Source organism: Melanostigma gelatinosum (genome assembly GCF_949748355.1).
Source record: "Melanostigma gelatinosum genome assembly, chromosome: 3".
In the NCBI taxonomy this organism is placed as follows: Eukaryota; Metazoa; Chordata; class Actinopteri; order Perciformes; family Zoarcidae; genus Melanostigma; species Melanostigma gelatinosum.
In genome coordinates, this window is record NC_136636.1 from 19,495,058 (window position 1) to 19,516,767 (window position 21,710).

General features: G+C 43.9%; 1 protein-coding gene across 2 annotated transcripts; it reads left to right on the forward strand.

The window, feature by feature from the left end:
- Window positions 1-757: 757 nt before the first annotated feature.
- arhgap40 (Rho GTPase activating protein 40) lies at window positions 758-17,729 on the forward strand (the record flags this gene model as incomplete). Of its 2 annotated transcripts, none has more annotated exons than XM_079297092.1 (15): window positions 758-831; window positions 4,798-5,021; window positions 6,236-6,456; window positions 7,338-7,416; window positions 8,137-8,285; window positions 9,245-9,410; window positions 9,699-9,790; window positions 10,270-10,347; window positions 11,055-11,214; window positions 11,965-12,047; window positions 13,025-13,231; window positions 13,593-13,736; window positions 14,001-14,152; window positions 14,325-14,380; window positions 15,002-17,729. In XM_079297092.1, the coding sequence occupies 15 exons, from the start codon at window positions 758-760 to the stop codon at window positions 15,106-15,108; spliced, it is 1,992 nt and encodes a 663-aa protein (XP_079153218.1). In that variant the 3' UTR covers window positions 15,109-17,729. The 2 variants fall into 2 exon arrangements, with proteins under 2 accessions (XP_079153218.1, XP_079153217.1); XM_079297091.1 differs by lacking the exon at window positions 758-831 and adding an exon at window positions 2,814-2,991.
- Window positions 17,730-21,710: the final 3,981 nt, after the last annotated feature.

Genomic DNA, 21,710 nt, shown 5'->3' on the forward strand with positions numbered 1-21,710 from the left:
ACAGGCAGCAGAGAACATTTGGGCCTGGAGTTACATTAGTATTAGCCACAGCGGCAAGATCTTTTGGCTGTTTGTTCGCATCCATGCAGAGTACAACGACTAAACTAAAAAGAGCTTCTGTTATTCTGTGCCTACCTTTAAATTTGTCTGTGGACAAGCTGAGACCTCCCTGCTGTTCATTGGTATTCAGCCCTGCTGTAAATAAGTCTCAGTATAGTGGATCATAGACTCTGATGACAACCGTAAGACAAAAGGACCGAGGTCAAGCAGATTCCTGTGTTTGAGTTTGAGTAAATCAGTAAACGCAGAGTGAGAATGTGTCCACTAACGACAAAGGATGTGGAAGGAATTTCCACTTTTGTGAGCCCCAGCATAACTTTTCCAAATAGTTTGTCGAGCCGTCCAACCAGCCGGCCAGTCAGTCAGGCATGCAGCTGTTGTGTCCCATGCCCAATCCCTTCAGCTCCGGCCATTCAGACAGGGTCTTCCCTCTGTCGGTGTCCCAGCCCAAGTCAGCTATTCAACCACTCAGCTCCTCTCTTTCCCGGACCCCCCCCCCCCCCCCCCCCCCACCCTCCATGCAGACCTCCTTTCCTGCCCCAGGATGCAATGTAGTGACGTGCCTACCAGCCCAGTGAGGACCGTCCTTGTTCTAATGTGTTTGTGCACCGAGGAGATTACAAGGAACCCAGCTTGCCAGGGGCCGGCGGCTGCTGTTTCCTACAGCTTGCAGCGGTTTGGGGGGGACAACAGCAGGATGCCGTGGGGGAGAAGCGGCTCTGCAGCCCTGCTGCTGCTCACGGGCAGAGCCATCGCGTGGGCCAAGGCCAGGTAGGATTAGGCCTCTGCTGCCGCCGTGGACTCAGGGGTGCTGGGACTTGAAGCTCATGTATGGATTAAGCGACTCCACTATTATTCGGCTAAACAGGTGCTCAGCAAGGATGTTAAATAAATGTGTTCCTTGTGACTCCAAACTTTAGTTTGACTTTTTGTACTGGGCAGTGAGTTCACCACTCTGATTATCATTCTTAGTATCCACATTTTGATGCTTTTTTTTGCAGTTGTTTCAGGGATGTCGTAGACTGTAGATCTCTTTCTGTGTTCATGATTTTCTGTATCAATGGACAGATCCTCTATGGCAGAAACACATTCTCAAGGCTGCGTGAGGAAGCTGTTGCATTCTCTGCAAGCTAAGAGGCTTGCCATGGAATTCAGCCCACGAGGATTAAACACAGTGTTGCTTTCAACGCGAGCAGCTTCTCCAAGTGAATCAGCGTATTTCTTGACCAGAGTTGGTTGGATGGGGGTTACTTTGTGTTGTTTCCCACCGCGCTGAGTTTGAACGTAACACAACGGTTTGACATTGTGTTCATTCTTCTCTCAGAGTGGATGGCTTCCTGTTGATTTCCCTGTGTTGGTTTGGGTTCCCATTCAACAAGAAACAATCCCAACACCCTGACATTTTCAGTCGTCCCTGTTTTCAATTGTCTATTTACAAAGTAGCATGTGTTTTGTTTTGTGGCTGAGCTTTATAGATTGTTGGTGAAGAAAATGATCAGCAGGTTTAAAAATAAGACGTGCTGCTTTTACTTGTCCTCTTCAGAGTCTGTCCTCTGAGTGTATTCCACAGAGGGTTGGCACACTTAGTTTGAGGTCATGTTATGAGTCTGGCTCAAGACTATTTTTTATCTCTATAATGGCAAAATGTAAAACCTTTATCCCAGATACATTTTTTTAGACAGAAAGCAAGAGAAAGCGAGTCATATGACACACTGTGGAGGCAGGTGAAGTAACTGGTTTTCTCACCAGGCATCTGTTTCTGTTTGTTTACATTCATTACATTTACATTACAAGAGAGAATGGAAAAAGTGATGACGAGGCAGTGATTTGGGGAAGGCTTTGAGGGGTTGCAGTGCCGCTCACGGTCAGTCTTGACAGACCTGTTGCACTTGAGGAACTCGAGGCACTTTCTCTGCCTCTTGCCACATCGCGTCCACACTCAGCCACCTGAGCGTTACGTGAACTGTTGAGTCAAGAGCTCAGGTATGAGGTTGGGCAAGGATGCAAGCTATGAGTGTTGCAATAAGTAGCTTTCTTCAGCATATAAGGCAGTATTTGATTGAACGTACCACGTCATGAGTTGCCACAGCATATGTATGTGCTGTTTGCTTTGAGATTACCTGCTTGCAATGCAAGCTCAACCACAGAGTTTCGAAAAGAGGAAAGAATCTTCATCCTTTTATCCGTTTGATTCACTTAATTCTTCCAGTGACAGCAAAGCAAAGAGGTGAAAACGTGCCTCATTTTTTCAACAAAGAACCCTTGATCAATTAGGTCACGTTAAGTTGTGTAGCTTTCACTAAAAGGTCAATAAAGTGCTGAGGTAATCATGTGAGTGCAGTCAGCTTTTACCCTTGTGGATAAACAATTCATCGTGTACGTCTATGAGGCCTGGAATAACACTTTCTTTTTAACACGTCTTTATTATCTTACAGCCCTTGGTCTTTTTTGATTCGTTTTTAAAAGTGTCAAAGCTTCTTGTTTGAACCAGATGGGACGGTGATAAGGCATGCAGGCAGGGCGTATCCTCTCAGGGTGGTGAGGGAGGGGACAGGTGTGAATGATGCGTTAATAGAGGAAGCCGTCACTCCCTCCTGCATTCCAGCTTCAGCTCCACTCAGCCCCAAAGCCTCGGTGAACAACAACACGTTCTGTCACCGCACAGAGAAACTGGAGCAGCGGACAGATTTACACCACACTCACATGGTGTCCAACCAACAGGACTGGATGAAGCTATGGTTTTGGTGCCGGATTGGAATGCCTGGATTCCTTTAGCATTGTGGATATGAAAGGCAGAGAGGAGGTATTGGTGGGCAGGCTCGGATCCACCATGCAGTTTCCATGCACCAGGTTGAGCCGTTTCAGGCTTGGTCCTATAAGCCCAGCGAGGAGCAAGCGTGTGAAGCCATCCTCACAAGAGAAAAAAGCCGGGTATGTGTCATGAGATGGAGCTGGAGCTGGAGCTGTGGGATCAAAGTCATACATGTTTTGGTGAAAGTTTGAATGTTGTCTGTGCTTGAAGTGAAGTCGTGCAGATGGCACACTGTGGTAAAATCCCCAAATAACCAGTGGACATCAGAGCCACTGCAGCTATGGTACGTGTAGTTCATGCTGCGGAGTCTGTGTCTGACAACTTTTTTAGACGGTGGCTATTTTTGGACACAACAAACAGACACACCTTCATTTGTGGGACAGAAAAAAAGTTTCGCTTGAGAAAGTTTGAGTCTTTTTAATGTCAAAATAATACTCACATATTCATATCATTTTACTCTCATTTAAATGTGTGTTGCATTCCCTGTAGTTGAAGTGGATCCAGAGGGCACTGCTGTGAGTCAGCAGTCTGCAGACCTCTGATCTCTCAGGCTTGATGTGTTTTATCCATAAGAGTAGCAGGCTGTGAGCACATGTTTAGGCTTTGGACAGCTGTGTGTGAGGGATATAGTGAGCTAGATGTGTGAAAATAATAGCTTCTATTGTGTCTATATTGCATCAATGCCATATGTTCTCTCCCCATACTAAATCCCATATCTAAACTCAAATGATTGGCTAAAGTTGATTACTGATCAGATAGTAGCTACCATATTTAATTGTAATACTTAAAATCTCTGTGTTGTGATAGATATCATTCTTCTCTCTGTCTGTAATTACACATCACTTGTTATTTATAAGCAGAGAGATTCATATAATACCAGCTTATATAGGTTTGTCCAAGTCATACTTAAAAACAACTATACACATTATGGTCTAACAATCTTACTGTGACCAAAGCACAGTATTCAAAGTGGATCCGCCTGGAGTTGAAACAGTTAGTCGATTCACAGAAAATTGGCCAACAACAACTAGGACAACTGACTCATTGTTTCAGTAAATTGTCAAGCATTCATGACAAACATCTTCTTGGTTGTGAGGATTAGCTTTTCTCCGTTTCTGTGCTTTGTATTCTTGGTAGGCAGGTCTGGTTTATATAAACTTTATATTTCTCTTTTTTCTACTTCTGTTTCTTTGCAAAGAGGCTTTTGATCTGGCCTCAACACACATGTTGTTGGTAATGGCATCACAGCTCAAAGTATGACAGCTATCTTTGGCATGTCTCTTGAGATTTGCTGACCAGAGGAATGTGACTGAACCGCACACCGATGGAGTGACTCAGCCGACCACTTCCTGTGATCACCATGTCACATTTCAGAGGTTGCAAGTGTGTCTGCAGCTGAGTGTGTCCCATTGCTGTGTAAGGGAACAGTTGTGCCATCTCTCGTTGAGTCATTCACAAGAAATGCTGGCTGCATTTTTTTCATGCTGGTTTTCAGAAAAGAATCTGAGTTTTTGGAATCGTTTATATGTATTTCGTTACATATTCTTCCGTTGCTGGTGGGTCGCAGTCGTGTATCTGTTTCAGTAGATGAAGGGGTGTGACCCATAGGAAAACCGATCTCACATTGGTACAGTGACATCTAGTGGATCTACAGGGTACTATGCCTCCAGGACACATTTTGCAAGAACAATAGAGACCCCCCTTTGTGTCCGCTCTCGCCATCTCGCTCCTCTCTCCGGCCCTCCCTCTCTCCCATCCCGCTCCTCTTGTCTCTCCATCTCTCTGGGCTCCCCCCCGGCTGACTCAACCTCCCTCGCATCGCTCCGATCTTCGTTCCTCCTGTGTTTGTATGTGTCTTTGCGTTTCTGTCCGCTCGTTTGCATGCATGCGTGCGATTTCTTTACGTGTGTGTATGTCTGTACCAGAAATCCCAGCCCCACCGAGATGAGCGTGGAGCCCTGGGCCAGCCCGCAGGACCAGGCAGCATCTGAGCACTCACGCGGCGCCCACGCGCCATCCTCCCAGGACCAGGAGCAGCACCCCGACAAACTCTGCCTGGATTCCTTCTGGAGTGAGGTGGAGACCATTCGACAGGGGGGTGGCTACACAGACCTCGACTGCAGCAGGAGAGACTCCAGACAATCAGAAGGTAAATACCGCATGGCCGCCGCTGTGCGAGTGATGTAGGGTGGGCAGAAAGAGCTGAGGTCATCATGAGTCCGTGTGGTAGAAATACAAAGCACCCGTGCTTAACACAGCTGCTGCTGAGACACTCCGTGAAACGATGCGTTCAACATGGCAACGGATCAGGTGTCACTCATGCAGCAAAAAAAGCAAAAAAACCGCTCGTCACCATGGCAACGCTATCAAACACTTTGTGGCAGGGAGTGTTTTATGTGCACGAGCCACAAAGCCATTCATGATGGGGATGCTCTTTTATTATCTTCTGTACTTGTGTTCATTCTACCCTATAACAGATCCGAATCATGGTCCGTTAAACAGAAACACTCTTTCAAATGAATTCATGAGAAAAACCCTCTGGAGTCTGGATTTTGGTGTGTAAGTGAGTCTATGCCCCCATTATTATTTTGAGAGAGTAAACCATTTTTTTGTTCTTCTTTATTGTTCTGAAACATCTTCCTACCTACTGTATTTAGTGTCGAAGATCCGGTTGCACCAGCTCTTCATTGGGTTCACACTTATAACACAAGTGATTACAAAGCGGAGGTTTACAAATCACTAGAGAGAGATTAGCTGTTGCTAAATATTTCCACTCATTAGCTGCCAGGTGCAACTGTTGCGTATCGAACTGAATTGACAGACAAAGCTAACGTTAGCTAACATAGAGTGAAAGGGTAAGGAGATGAGATGGAATAGGCTTGACACGTCTGACCTGACACATGACTGTTTAATAACGATGAAGATTTCCAATTACAGTTGACAAATAACAAAAAAACATATGCAAAATGTTGCTAATTACCGAATAACATCACTCAGTCTGAAAGACACACATTTTATCATCTATGCAAACAAAACAAATTCATGCGTTGTCATAAAGACTGGCAGTTATGTTGAATATTGTTACATCCTGTGGTGCTGCATTGACTTCCTGTTTACACAATCCATTGCTTTTGACTGGACTGTGCTCCAGATGTTTGCTAGCTATAGTTACTACAGACTGAGGAGGGACTTCATGCACAAACCGAGTCCAGTCATCTACACCTAATCTTATACATTACATTACATCAAAATTATAATTTATTGCAGTAAAACTGTGCATTTCAAATTGCATTTTTTTCTTGTTATGTTGTTGCTGTCGCCTCTGTGTGTTGTTACACTGTCTGTCGTATCTCTGTGTCTCAGAAGGCGAACAGGAGGAGCAGTGGTTGGCCGATGCTGGCTTATCGACCCTCATCAGCGAGGACAGCGAGGATGTAGACAAAGCGGTGCTGCTGTCCACTCTGACCCGGACCCAGGCCGAGGCCGTGCAGCGTCGACTGGATTCCTACACGCTGTCCCTCCGCAAGAGGAACAAACCGGCCCCGCGAGACGTTCGCGAGATCTTCCACTCCCCCATCGCTCAGGTCAGGACTTTGAAGCACCTTTGAAAAAGTTGTTCTGTAACTAAACACGACCCCTGACACCCCGACAGCGGGGGGAAAGCAAGAGAACGCTAGCTCTCCATGCCTTCAAATAATGTAAAAATAGGAGAGAAAAAAATGAAGTGTGAAATTTGAGTGACTTGTAACAGCTCCTATGTCCTTTGTTTACATCTACCCACAAGAAAATGCAAAGACCAGTCTCAGGCTTACTGTCATGCTGTCAAAGCTGTATGCAGAGAAATGTGACATATCCATTTCCCTGGTGACTGTCAGGACTCAGCGAGGGACTTTCTATTGTTCCAGTGTGTTGTGCTGTGAGTTGTCTTGTTCTGTGCAGACGGGCTGACCTGTGACAATAAAGGCAAATCACATGTAAAGGCCATGCTTTGTCCTCCCTGTCTGCCTGAGCAGCCCTGAGAGGGGAATAGATACACTGCTCCTCTGATCCTTATCAGTCCTTTATCAAAGGAAACACTTTTCATATCCATCTCCATCTGCTCACTGGACACTAGGAAACACGACTACTATTCCCAGTGGTGGACAAAATATTAAAGGACAGATATTTTTAACAAAAGTAGTTCCTTAGAGAAAGTGTTGTGTACTGGGACATACATGTCTGTCCATCCCGCGAGACGGATCTTTTCTCAGTTGCTCTTCCTGAGGTTTATTACAGTTTTGTTCCCCATTTTGGGAATGTTTCCTGATTGGAATCTAGGGTCTAAGGACAGAGCATGTTGTATCCTGTATACAGATTGTAAAGCCTCCTGAGGAAAATGTGTGATTTGCCTAGATTGGGCTGCATAAAATTTGACTTGACTTTGACATGCATTTGTGACGTGTCGATAAATGCTCTCTTTCACCAGACCCTTCTTCCTGAGTCGCAGCATAGCGAAGACTCTCCCCAAACCAGCATGGCATCGGTTGCCAAAACACCACTTTCAGGTAAGAGCTACATACAGTAATACTTTTACAGTAAGCCAAAAATAAAACGAGCAAGTAACTACTCATAGTTTTAACTACAAAAACACGTCTCTTTAAAAATACATATATGAAGAAGAAGAAGTCAGGTGAGCAGCAGATGTGTGAGGTCCTGATGAGGGACCGTCTGTTGGGATCAGGCCACAGCCCCGTCATCTTTCTTCTAATTGGTTCAGATTAATCCCCGGATAACTCCCCATGTCGACATGCAGCTGCCGTAGAAAGTCTCTGTCCTCACAGTGTTGAGTTCACTGGCCAAATCGCAAAAGTTTCGAAGAGTATTTATGTTTTTGTACTGAGGAAAAAATGAAAGAGGGAAACAAATGCAGTTGTTGGCGCTTTGACATTGGAGAAAAGGCCATCATGTTACAGGTGCCACAGTAAATGGTGACATCTGTATTTGGTCAAACTTCTCTATATTGACTCCAAACAGATTCTCTAAATACTTCTGCCAAATGTTTCTTTTGTTTTGTTTGTGCTTTGGGGAGAAAAAAGATAAAAAGAGCATGTGGGTACATTCCCTCATATCGTTGGACTTTTTTGTCCGATGTTTTTCTTCCTCTTGTTCTCTCGTGTCGTGTGCATTCAAATTCGATTTCTATGACTTCCCTCACAGTTGACGTCCTCATTTGTACTAATAGATTGGAGTTTGCATGTGTTCATGGGTGTGTTTCCCCCACTCAGCTGTGACGCCGGAGCATCACAGAGGCGCTCCGAAAGAGGAGTTCTTGATCACCGACGTGGCTTACTGCGAACAGGCCGTCATCTTCCTCAAGCAGGCCAAACTTCCGCAGAACAACGGCCAACGGCGAAAAGAGGATGGCACCCTGCCTGTAAGCACCAACACACTTCCACCTCTCCTTCTCACGACTGTAGCTCTCGCTACCCTTCAGGGAAATGCTATTTCAAATTGGGAACTTGGTAAATGTTCCAGTGATGTCATAAAATGGGAAGACAATTTGCAAATTGGGCACAAAAGCGAAATACTGATATAATCACATGTCACAGCGTGTACTTCCTACAATCATTTTCTTTCGGTGGGTGTGAAAGAACATCGGACATCTATTTACAGAAGGACATGATCATAATCACATAGTTTATGGAAAGGAAAGGTACATCCATGATGAATAAAAACAGTTTGGCCTGTGTACCTGGATGGAATATACTTTATAATACATCTTTGTTAATGCAGGAAAAATAAATCTCAGTAATTTGGGGCTTTTTGGACTCTTGGATAAAGTTGGATATTTTAACCAAATTTTCACTGTACATTTGAGTCTCTGTTTGGACCTAAATATTCTTGGGTCATTTTCATGTAAACCTGTTAAGACTCACGCTCGCACACAAATGTTATTGTTTGCCAATTCTAATCAGCCCTGCTGTTGGTTAGATGACAGGGTGAAGCAAAATACAGGAATGAGGGAATTAGCTCCCAACAAAAGAATAGTTTCTGAGTCAGAGTCCAGCAGATTTATTCTTCTATTTCAGGAATACGTGTCCTCAGCAAAAGGGAGGAATTTGCATTCTTAAACGTGTTAATTAAACATGCACGGACACTGTTAACACACTGCTTAGAGTATTAATCAAGGGAATGGCTGATGTCCATTCTATTACAATGAGTGTTGTGTAAATGATTTGACACTGTCGACCGTTTCTTTTTTATCCCATTCTCCCATCCTGTGCTTTTTTTTTTTTTTTTGCTTCTTTGTCTTTCTTTACCTCTTCACCTCCACTTGCCACCTCTCAACTCCAATCCCCCTCTCCTCAATTTTCACCGCCTTCACCTTCTCAGCGGGTGATCTGCCCCAAGTGTCGCCTCGGAGTGACTCGTATTCAGGATCTCTCCCACTCTGACATGAAGAAGGTGCGTCAGCTGGCTCTCATCGACATGACGGCGCTGTGCGACCTCTTGGAGCTGGAGGTCAAAAGGCAGAAAACCGGCAAGAGGAAAATCCCAGGTATGGCAGCACTGAAGTACTGAGTAAATATACTCCTGCCTCTTTAATAAATATGTTTCTGTAGCCATAACAACACTGAAACTTAACTTTGGTGACACATTCTTCAGTAGTACATTAATCAGCCATAACTAATTCCGAGCATAGTCTTGGTTTAGTCATAGTATGACACGCTGCAGGTATGTCGGTACACACACACTTACAAACACAACGCAGGAAAATGTCTCCCCGATGCAACGTTGGCTGAATGTCAACGTGCGATGACTGAATGGGACGTTGTGTCGTTCACAGAGAGCCCGCTCTACGGTGTGCCGCTGGCCACGCTGCTGGAGAACGATCAGAAAATGAAGCCCAACAGCACTGTCCCTCTCTTCATGCAGGCGGTAAGAACCCACAACATGTTGTCTGGCCTGAGGAATCAGGAAGTGTGTGCATGATGAAAATGGTTCCACATGCTTTTTATCTGAACGTAGCAGTTTTATCTGTACTCTACGTGGGCTTGGGAGTTAATTTAGCGAATAATCTAACGTGCTTATAATATGCCACATCTGTTTTCCTCCCTTGGTCTGATACAAGACAACAGCTTTGACCATATTTTGCACAGCATGTGTTCAGCACATTTTTGCTTTTGTTGAGCCTGCAAAACATGCTTTCAGATAGAAGCACAGAAAACAACCTCGGTGGCCTCTGAATGTGAAAAGCTTCGACCACACCCTGTAGGTAGCAGCAGTTGCTGAGAATAACCAGCAGAGGTGAGCAAGAGATTCTTATCTACCGTTGCCTGACTCTCTGCCAATGTCTCTCTCTCTCTCCTCCCTCCCTCTCGCTCCCTTTCTCTCTCTCTCTCGCTCTTTCTTTGCAGTTGTTGTCATTTTTGGAAAAGAAAGGTGTCGATTCGGAGGGGATCCTGCGGGTTCCAGGATCTCAGTCGAGAATCAAGGTACACCATTTGGATACACATGATTTATGTCATACATACCTTGGCACTGCACCAAATGACCACATTCCTTTTTGTAATTGTATGTTTGAAGCAAAGACGTGAAAAAACTAAAAAAGTTTCATGACCTAAAGGGCAGCCAAGATATTGACACTGTTAAATCAGTCAGAAGTGCCTGAACAGCAGTGAGACAAATCAAACAGCTTCACTGAGTTTAAGTATAGTTGACATTTAGAAAAGTCCAATGAGACAAAATCAATGGTGGGTTTTTTTCAGCCTCTGTTGCCAGATTCCCCTTCTGATACTGTGTTTAATTCAGCACATGCACAGTAGCTGGTGAATCAATACAACTAAAGCAGACAGAAGAGGGCGCCATTTAGCATCAGGAGAAACTACTGAACAATCATAATGGATTTAGCAACAATGATCATTTAAAGAGAATTACCTCAACTTAATATTTTGGCACTTACTTTTTCATCTTTACAAAATAATATACCATTAAGATAGTTTTTCTTGTTCCCAAGTTAAATAACTGACACAATGTGGGTGGACAAGGTAACAGAGCTTATATGCTCTTCAGGAGTCATTCACACAATAAATAAAATGTAAAAAACAATTCAAAAGTGTTGAAGTAATTCTAATAACTTGAATGTCTGGGAGGTGGAATTACCACTGACAGTGTATCTGTGGTCATTGTTTTCTACCTGCAGCTGCTGCAGCAGACATTGGAGACCAACTTCTACTCGGGGCAGGTCAGCTGGGACGAGGTGAGTCCGAACGACGCCGCCGCGCTGCTGAAGAAGTTCATCAGGGAACTGCCCGCTCCTCTGCTCTCCGCCGAGTACCTCAACACCTTCAGCGCCGTTAGAGGTCAGTGTGCAACAATTTTGCATCTCTTTCAATCTTTCAGTTTCAGGACGCATCGCGGCGTACACTGCTTCTCTATAATGAACATGTAATGAACAGAGCTGTGACCAAACAGTATATCAGGATGCAGGTGAAGTGTTTGAAGTGACTGATTTTATTGTGTATGTGCTTTCTTATCTGGCAAGTTGCATATTTACCGTACTCATCAGGCATACACATTAATTCCTCTTCTCTTCCTCTACATGACTTCCATTACATGCTACATGACTGTCTGCTGAACACTTTTCCAGACAGCTCAGCAGGGTTCACATTATAATTACCTGAGTGTCTTCTCCGCGACGCTTACCTTCTCTGCTCCAGCTGAGAACGCAGCATTAAGATCAACACGTTGATAGCCTTTTAAGAGCAGCTGTGAAAAGATCTGCTGTTTTCACATTGGTTTCCCCTTAATGAAAGAATGGACTGATATTATTAATGTGATCTGATGGATGACTCACTGATGTTTAGTTTGCGAAGAGAATCCTTTCAAAGTGATAAACGACGTGTGACCACAGAGACATAAGCTAACAAACCTAATGGCCACCTGTCACAATGTCATTAATCTTTAAGTATCCCATTACTCTCGGCCAAATGCAGAGGAAATGAAGAAGGTGTGTGTGTGTGTGTGTGTGTGTGTGTGTGTGTGTGTGTGTGTGTGTGTGTGTGTGTGTGTGTGTGTTAGACCTGTCTTATTTTTGCTTTCTCTGCCTTCAGACATCACAGAGCTGAGACAGAAACTCCACATGTTGAACCTGCTCATCTTGCTGCTGCCTGAGCCCAATAGGAACACACTGAAGGTATCACTGAAGGAACACACACACACACACACACACACACACACACGCAGAGTATATCAAATATGAACTCCACCTTCATTCACTACAACAGCAAAATATTCCTTTTCACATAAGTGCATGAGTAATAATAACCTAATAATGTAATATATGATAGTTTAACACTCAAACAGGCCATTTTTCCAAGCACTTTTTCTTTTGATACTTTAAGTATATTTTTGTTAATATACTTCACGTACTTTTACATAGCTAACATCTTTAAATGGTATTGTTACAGAGTGGATGTGAATGCTTCCTCCACCATGCACACACTTGATCTACAGGCACAATAGAGGTTGAAAACTAGCTTCCAAAATGAAAGAGTCAAGTTTGAACATTTCTTTTCATCTTCAAGGATTGAAAACGCAGAATCCATAAATGACTCCAAAGGTGTGAAACTGGCCTGAAACCTTTATTCAACATTCTTCACATGCTGTCACTTACTGTTGTCAGAAATTCATCCCAGTTTACGCTCTCATGAAACTCGACATACCAAAGCACGGATTCACGATGCATTACTGTATTGTTCTGCCCCTAATCCACATTTTAAACACCCTGCTCTGTTATGTAACGGCTTGCATCAACCATGACTCACTTCCACCAACACAAGTGTGCAGTGCGCTCCGCTTATAGCATCCAGGAGCATAAGACCCAGCTGAACTAATTACTCTGACTCCAGTGGAGGCAGCTGAAACTTACTGTGCATCAACATACTTCTCAGTCGAGGTGTTACAGATGATTCAGTCACTGTGATAATTCCCTTTACTCCATTTTGTGCGTCGGTGGAAGTGGCCTCTCAACATTTCCTCATTGCTCAGTTGAAAGTGAGCGTCTTTGAACTCTGTAAAAGCTGAAATGTTTCGTCCCCTCATTACATATATTATGATAAAAGATCCACCTTTCATTTCACGTATGCATGTCTGCACCTGTGTGCTCTTCAGGCCCTCCTCGAGTTCCTCAGCAAGGTGGTGTCTCGGGAGAAGAGGAACAGGATGAACCTGTGGGCTGTAGCGACCATCATGGCTCCCAACCTCTTCCTCCATAAAGCCGTCCCCAGCAGACTGACGGAAGCGACGGAGAAAGGACATGCGGAGAAGGCCGCTGATGTCATGAGGCTCCTCATCCGCTACCAGGACCTGCTCTGGACGGTAAGATAGCCCACATATTCAACCGCATGAGGAGAGGATTGTTGGTTTTACTGCAGAAACATTTGCTGTAATAATGTTATTATTGAGAGGCTATTGTTCGGTTTCTACGAATAACAAACTATTTTTCTTCTTTAAACTTTTTTTTGTAACAAAGAGTAATGAAGCAACACTCGTAACAAAAACGTGGCGTTTAATATCCCAGTTGTCATCTAGCAAGTTGGAAATTCTTGACTTTGGAAATAGTTATTTACAAAATTCCCTTATTTGCTTTTTTTCTGGCTAAAATTGTAATTGCGTAAATATTTCTTGTCATGAAAATACGTCCATCACAAATGTTGCGTCATGTTACCTTTCTCTTCAGATCCCCAATTTCCTCATGAGCCAGGTGCGTAAGCTGAATGAGAACAGTAACCGGCGTTACCAGTTCTACGATCGCCGCATCAAGAACCTGCTGAGGAAGATCCACACAGACAGCCGCGAAAAACCTGATAAAAACACCCCAGAGGTGAGCTGGTTTTACAACCCCGCTCTGCTTCATACACTCTGCTTGCAGTACCCCCAGGTGACAGCAATGTCCAACACAGTGTAATTACAGCAATCAATGGCCGCAACAAATCTCAGTTCTTGTGGTGGAAAGCTCCTCAAACACTGATTATACTTGGGAAAACTGTATCACTGTTAAAGCTGCAAATGTTTCAAGGTGTTTGCTGTAGAAACGCCATTGTTTTAGTATCCTAAGCTAATACGGGGATTTATTTTTGCCCTGCAGCCGTGTCGCACAGTGAAGATCCAGGACGGCGATCTGGTGAGCAGCACCATGGAGTTCCAGCTCAACATCAACTCCCGAGCCTCAGACCTGCTCGCCCAGTTCCAGCGCCAGTCTGTCCGCAGCCCAGACAACGGAAAGGGCAAGATGCGAAGGTATGACGACCACACGCACTAAAGACAACTCTTAACTGAACTTCTGTTACGTAATGCGCACAGCAGTTCAGTTGAAGCTTCTTTTCTTTTCTCACAGTAGTAATGGTGTCACCTTTGTCATCCGATGAAGTATTCCTTTCAGAGAAACATATTTACTGTTGTCGCTCAACAGAAACGGCTCTGTGGCGTATCCTGACTGCGCCCTGTACGAGGTGGGAGGGAATATTGGTAAGTTGGAAGTGGCTTCAACGTTTTCTCTGGCCGGAGCGGCGCTGACATTTGCGTGTCCTTCTGCTCAGTGAGCTGATGAGGGTAGCGAGGTCTTAGGTAATGAACTGTGCAAACATCAGAAGAGATTTGAGCGGTGCATCTGCAGCTATCAGAGCAGATAAATGCTTATTACACACATGTCTGTGCGCTCACAGGAAAGCTGACACAGTGAACGAAAGGAAAGTTGTTCAGTCAGTTCAGCTTCTGCAAAACTTCTGAATCTTTACCTTCGTTGAGATTATTGAACCATGATCACTGTTTTGATAGAAAACACAAATCCTGAATTGACGCTCGAGCTGAGAAAAATTGCTTCTGTCATTTTGCAAGAAATGAATATCTTTTCAGTATCCGTATCAAACTAAATAACACATTTAAAGACATACATTTGGGTTCTAAGAACTGGGATTGACATCTTTAAGAATGTGACTAATTGAGACTGTAATCGGCAGATGAATCAATAAGAAAAACAATCATCAGCTGCATACATAATTAATATGTAAAATGAACCCCACATTTTTTACATGTTTTAAAATTCCAACAATACAGGCTTTTAGTAATTTCTGTGTGTGTTTTCTGCAGGTGAGCACTGCCTGGATCCCGACACACACCTTCTGGATTTGTACAACAGCAACTCTGGAGGAGAGTGGGTCATCAAGATGAAACCCAACGCCAGCAGACAGCTGTGAAGGATGGACGAACAGATCGGGGAACAGGTTGCTGAAGAAGGACAAAGGCAGAGCCTAAAAAAAAAGATCAAATCCACGCAGCCCTCTCTTCTTGTCCTTTTCATCCTTGGAGCAGCAAGGGAGGAGGAGACAGATGGTCAGACGGAAGAAGCAGAAACAGATAGAAGGAGAATCTGCCAGGAGCAGAGCCTAAGAACTGTCTATGATCAGATGAACACACTCTGCCCTCTGTCTCTTTCCCTCTTTCCCTCTACCTTTTTCATCTCTCTCTATTTTCCTCTTCTTTTTCCCTTCGCCCCATCATTGCTCGCCCGCGTTAGCATAGGGCTGCGACGCTGCAAGCACAAAGCTGCTGATGTGACTCATTACTTCTGACAGAAAACCTGCTGCGTAGCAAAGAGAAGTGAGAGGCCGGGCAGTTTGGTCCACCATCTTTTCTCTCAAGCAGTCATCTCCAACCACGAGCGAGCAGATGGGGACGCAGAGCACCTCTGGCCACAGAGAGCACAGGCCCCGCCCCCCTTCTCAGGCCAGCCAGACAATGTAGTTTTCATGTCATAGTTTTCATTTATCAGCTTTTTGCAAAAAGCCGAAACATGATTCAGGAGCTTTACAAGCATATTATTGGTTAAATTGGTGTCTAATACTGCGGCAGACAGTACATTTTGAGAAGAGAATTCTGAGATTCATTCTTGACCTTGGAAACTGCCGTTAGTAGCTGTTTTGGAGATTTCGAGATCTCCAGAATAGTTACTGAGGAGACTTACATGGCAGAGAAATCTGCTTTCTCCAGGGTGATATTTACCTGAGGAAATCAGGTTTCTGTAATCCCCTCTGAAACCAAGTTTACTCAGGGAACGGCATGCCAACACAGTGACCACAGTAGTTATCCATTTAGCTTATGATTTGGGCAGAAAACTCTAGTTTTATGTCCTGCTTCTTGAATTACTGATAATTAGAAAACAGCAACGACGAGTAAATGACTGGAAAACTGAACGCGAGTGGCTGCAGCTAACCTGGAGCCAGAGCGTGACTTCAGTTACCTGATCAATCAGTTTATCTCTCCGCTGACCGTTTTCCAGCTCAGACATTTTGATCACAAAGTAAACAAAGGCGAAGGATTATTCTCTGTGCCATTCAAAGAGATTAACTGACATCTTCTTATCTGTGAAACCCTGCCATCTCCTGGGCCTTATAAAAATGAAACAAATCCATGGACTTCCAAGGACCCCTGACCTGTACAGAACAGCGCTCAAAGAGACTTCTTTTCTTTTCTTTTTTTTTTTTTGATACCAAGGGATTTGGTGTCACAACCTCAAGGACAGCTACTGCACCTCTAAAGGGAGTTGTTAAGGACACAGTGAAGCTGGTCTTCAGTTCTCATTTTTAAACACATGAATGGAGCCGAAAGTGCTGCAGTGACTCTTGGGGTAAACTGGGATTATTGTTGTTATTTATATGAATGTAATGCCATTGTTGCTTCTGTATGTGATGAGTATTGTGTAGGCTAGAGAGACTTTAGGATAATGTGGAGTTGCTGCACTCAGTGTATGTATGTTGTGTGAAGTCAGCCAGACTCAGTGTGGATATTTGCAGTGTTCTTGTACAGATTTCTTGATGCTGAGTTGTTTTTCGATACACCCTAAACAGTACAGTAAGATACATGCCATGTGTACATATTCATTCATTCGTACACTCGGCTGTGAAGAGGCGCTGGAATCATTGCAGTAGAACTGTTTTGATTGAGTGTTCCAAACGCAGCAAATTAATGTGTTTAACATTTTTGCGCCGATCGTCAGATGCAAATCATTTACTCCTCGCAGCCGGAGCCATGTTGGTACTCCGCGGCCATTTTGTGGGAAGTGTCTCGCAGTCTCCGCTCAATAGATGGAGTAATGACAGCCGGCCCTGCACAAACATCCATCAACACCCTCTGCACCGTCTCTGTCACCTCATAATCGTGGACCATAATGGCGGTGTGGAATGCATCTGAGACACGCCGAGGAATCACATTTCTTTGATAAAGGAGAAGGTAATGAATGGCTGTTATAAATGCCCTGGACCCGACGACAGCAGCGGTGTGTGTGTGTGTGTGTGTGTGTGTGTGTGTGTGTGTGTGTGTGCGTGATGAGCTTCATTACACAAGTCCAATTGGCCTGTCCCAGGGTCCCAGGCACAGTTGAGTGCCTCGGCACAAAGCGAGCTGATGAAACCGCCTTCTGCTGACAATCAGGAGAACTAGGTCACCTCTGAAGCAGAATCCCAGAGGGCAAGAAGTGTGAGTCCAAACACCCCCGAGGAGCCGAGAACATGGACACGTATCGGGTAAACACAACATGATGCGGAGTCACCAAAGCAGGGGGTTCACACGCTGCACAGGTTTCCTGTTGTTTGTGTTTGTACATGTGAATGCGTTTGTGTGCAAGAGAAAGAGATTCCCGAAACAGTGTTGTCTCCATGATCACCCAGGGAGACGAGATGACGGACAGTTGCAGTCAAATTTGTTTCCAGTTGTGGTCTAAGTGTTGTTGTGGACCTCTTATTGTCTTCATCAATGTCCAGCTTTTATTATGGTGAAGATTTTAAACGTCAGCAGACGACAGAATGTATATTTATGCCCTTTACACGAGTCGTTGTTTTTAATACTTCTGTGAAAACAGCATTTGCTGTAGAAAGAAACACTTTTGAAAAAATGGTTTTGTCAATAAATGTGAATCTCATGTTGTGACGTGATTTATTTTTTCAATATGGGGTAATGGGTGTGGTAGAAAGATGGTATCAACAAAAGCATCATTTATCATTGTGAGCTGTGAATCTACAGCCGCATCGCACAAAGAAGCAAACGTACTGTACACACACATGTGAAAGCAGAGAAAATGTGATGTGAAGTATTCATTCTGCTGCCGTAATCAATAGAGAATTAACCTTGTAATGTGTGCGGGTGAAGAGGCCACCACTGCTCAGTTCCTTGATTAATCATCGCCACCGAACGGAAAAACCATTCGCAACTAACTGCCTCATCAACTTTGATTATTCAAGCTCTCAGCGTGTCCAAATAGCCGCGTGAAAGAGAAAAGGAAGAAAACTAATGTATGATATAACGTTCATTGTTTTTTCTTAGAGTTGAGAGCTATGGGCTTTGTGTTGTTGGAACATGCACCATGTGGGGAAGTGATGGTGGTTGAGAAACAAAGTGATTAAATCCAAAAATAGATGATTGCTAAATGAAATCATGATGGATTTAATATCTTCAGACTTGAAAACAGGATGTGACAGATAATCATTTTGAAGACTTTCTCTCAGTACAGAAAACATTAATGACACCTTTTTTTCCCAACACGGCTGTTGTGAGTTAATACGGTATGTTTGGTTTTTTCAGCCTCGTTCAATCATTTCTCACAAAAGCAAAAAATAAATCACCATGCAAAGCAAACTGTAACCCCCCCCCCAGACAGAGCAGCAGCAGCAGCCAGCCTACCAGACGCAGGCCCCTTTGGCCTGCTGCAGATCTAAATGACTGTAATCAGTGGATGAAAAGCAATCAGCAGCCTTGTATGAGCTGCTGGCAGAACGCCTGACCCCCGGCTCTCTCCACCAATCAGACCGCTGCGTCCCATTCACGACTAATCGCGATGCGCACTCAGAGCTCACCGCCTCCCTCACATTTGATGGAGGAAGCACTCCTCTCCTGCTTTTGTCTTTTTGTGTGGGGCTGACCGGAGTCGACCGGATTGATGAGAGATGAAGGTGCGAGCTGAAGCTTGTTCCGGTGCTCACATGGCGGCAGCCGTGGTTTCCGTCCTGGCACCAGCTATAGGGGCTCCATCACTGAGGAGACAGTTTGCACAAAAGTAAAAGTTTCACTTTTAAATTTAGACTCTAATCGCTGCTGTCAATGATGTGTTCAAGTGAAGCAGGAAACGGAGAGATGAAAGGGGAAAAAAAACATCTTCTGCTTTTGGGAACAGATTTACAGGACTGTAGTGAGGTAGACTAATCCCTAATTGAAATGATCTAGTGATTGGAGGGTTTGTGCCAGAAGCAGTTTAAAGCAGTTGTGTTACATTCTCACGTCAAAGTGTAATTTACTGTGAGTATTGTTTCTGGTAATGTAGGGGCTTTAATGAGCTGAACTAATATGTTGCCACAGACTGTATACAAGAAGTCGACATAGTCACAGTGACATCACCTGCGGTCATTTTGAAGCCTAAAGTTTGGCATTCTGGCTTTCGTCATCTTGTTTTTTTGGGCGTTGGCATCTTGTTTTTTTTAAACCATGAGTGACACCAGAGGGTGGAGCTGAATTTGTACAACACTGAATGACATTTTTAGGAGACCAAAGTTTGGAATTAACTTCAATGAACTGAAAACACACAGTGCACGGGTTTGAGTTGTAAGACAAAAAACACAGTGAACTCTCAGACCAGACAACCTGGTGGTAGTGACCTGTCAATCACATGGTAGCCACGCCCTAAAGCATACCCTGCTTTATCGTCGTTTTTACTCTAAATAGGACCATCATTTAGTAGAATGAACATCATGCGGTATTGTAGATGACTTGAAACTAGCGGTTGGGACCATAAACTCATGTTTACAGTATTTATGTTATAAATCAAGAGAGAAGTCATTTTCTCATAGACTTCTATACAATCAGACTTCTTTTTGCAACCACAGGAGTCGCTATTTGAAAGAATGCAAGTTTAAGGCAGTTCTGCATTGGCTTCACTTTTCAGACCTGAATGTGACGCCTAATTGGTGCACGGAAATACCTATATCACCTTTCCAACTGAGCCACGCCCACTTCAAATGAGCAGGGAAAAACAGGAATACGGAAATCTAATTCATGTGAAATAACAGAATCTTTATTAAATTTGGCAAAAATGTTGTGTTCATGTAGGTCGCCACCACTCATTGTATGAAGCTGATTGAGAAAATGTGTTTCCAGGGCCTTTAACACAGAGGAGCACACGTTTGGCAATAACTTGGTGCGCCAAAAGCCATTCCTTTATTGATAGTGTAGCAGCGTGTTGAAGACTTTTACCTGATCATCTGTCTGAATTGCAATTTTAGTTTACTTCATTATTTATATCTGAAAATGATGGACAGCATCTCAGGCAGGTGAACCGCCTTTAATAAACCACATTTAAACAGACTTCCCTTTAAGTCCCCCTCTTATCAAAAATGTGTTTTGCGCATTGTCACTTCACTCAAATGTTTGAGACTAGAAGACTGTTTGCAGATTTCAATGGTCGAAGAAACTTGAATAAAGGAGGAGACGTCATGTGTCAGCAGGTGAAACTTTTATTTTTTACATGAATTTTTCAGTGAGGAAGTAGATGTAGGTGTATTGTATATGTTATTATCAGGGAGTATTCAAAGCATTGTTACATCATGAAACATGTCTAGACTGAGTCTTTAAGCGGCTAAATGACTGAAATGCGTCAATCCGGAGTCGTGGAGGACGCAGGAATAAAGAAAAGTGACCAACTTTTGTAAATAGCAGATGAGAATGAAAATGGGGGATGGAGGGAGAGCTTATCTGCCATGAACGAGGATGCCTCTGTCTTTGTCACACGACTCACCCCCCCCCCCTCCACTCTTATCTAGACTCTCCCTTTCTTACCCTCTCCTCGCCGCCAGGGGTGGATCCCAGCGTTTATCTCTACCATCCAGCCCCGCTGTCTCCTAGCAACGGTGCACGGATCATTTAACTGCCCCTGCATCCTCTGTTTTTCCACCCAGTTACATACAATATGCCAACTGCCTTAATTCACATTTTCTGTGCTTTCATGGCCCTGAAACGACCCACTGTGCCTGGTTGTCGGTGGGTTTTTTGTGCTCGTCTCTCTGGCTTGTGGCACTCAAACCATATCAGTTCCACACTTGAGGCAGACAGACAGGCAGGAGAGGCTGTTCTGTCAGGACGTGTCACTCCAGGAGCCAGCAGGTGCACAAAACACACACCAGCACACACACACAATCAATGGGGGAAGACAGAACTTGGCCCTCGGTCTGAAAGGCCCTCGCAGAATCAATTAGCATTTAAATTAATGAAGCGCGTAATGAAGAGAGCGCTATCTCTCCTGCAGAAAGCCGACAGACAGGCGGAGAGCTGATTGTAAATCTACATGAGGAAGACACGCTGAAAGGAACATCAAAGATATTCAAATAGCCACTTCGGCCCTTTTTTTTTGAAGGAAAAGTGCCAAATTAAAAGCAGTGCTGCTTTAAATAAACCTACAATATGTATGTAGTGTTAATATAATCAAATTTCCATATAAAAGTGCCATTAATAAAGCCCATAATTAAAGATAAAATGATTGCATGGAAAAGGCTGCCTTTATCTTTCAATATCCATCAGTGCAAATATGCTTAAAGGAGGCTGCTTCCGGTGCAGATAACCCTAAACTGATTTACTCAGGCATGATGGGAATTCATTTCAGCCATTCAGGATGTAATTCTCAATTTAGAATAGACTATATGACATTTATATGATTATATTGTGGTGAGAACAGAGGTGAGGGAGACCAGTATGGAGCTCTGAAACTAACCAGAAAAATAAAGAGCACAGCGACTATGAGAGACAAAAGAAAAGAATACAT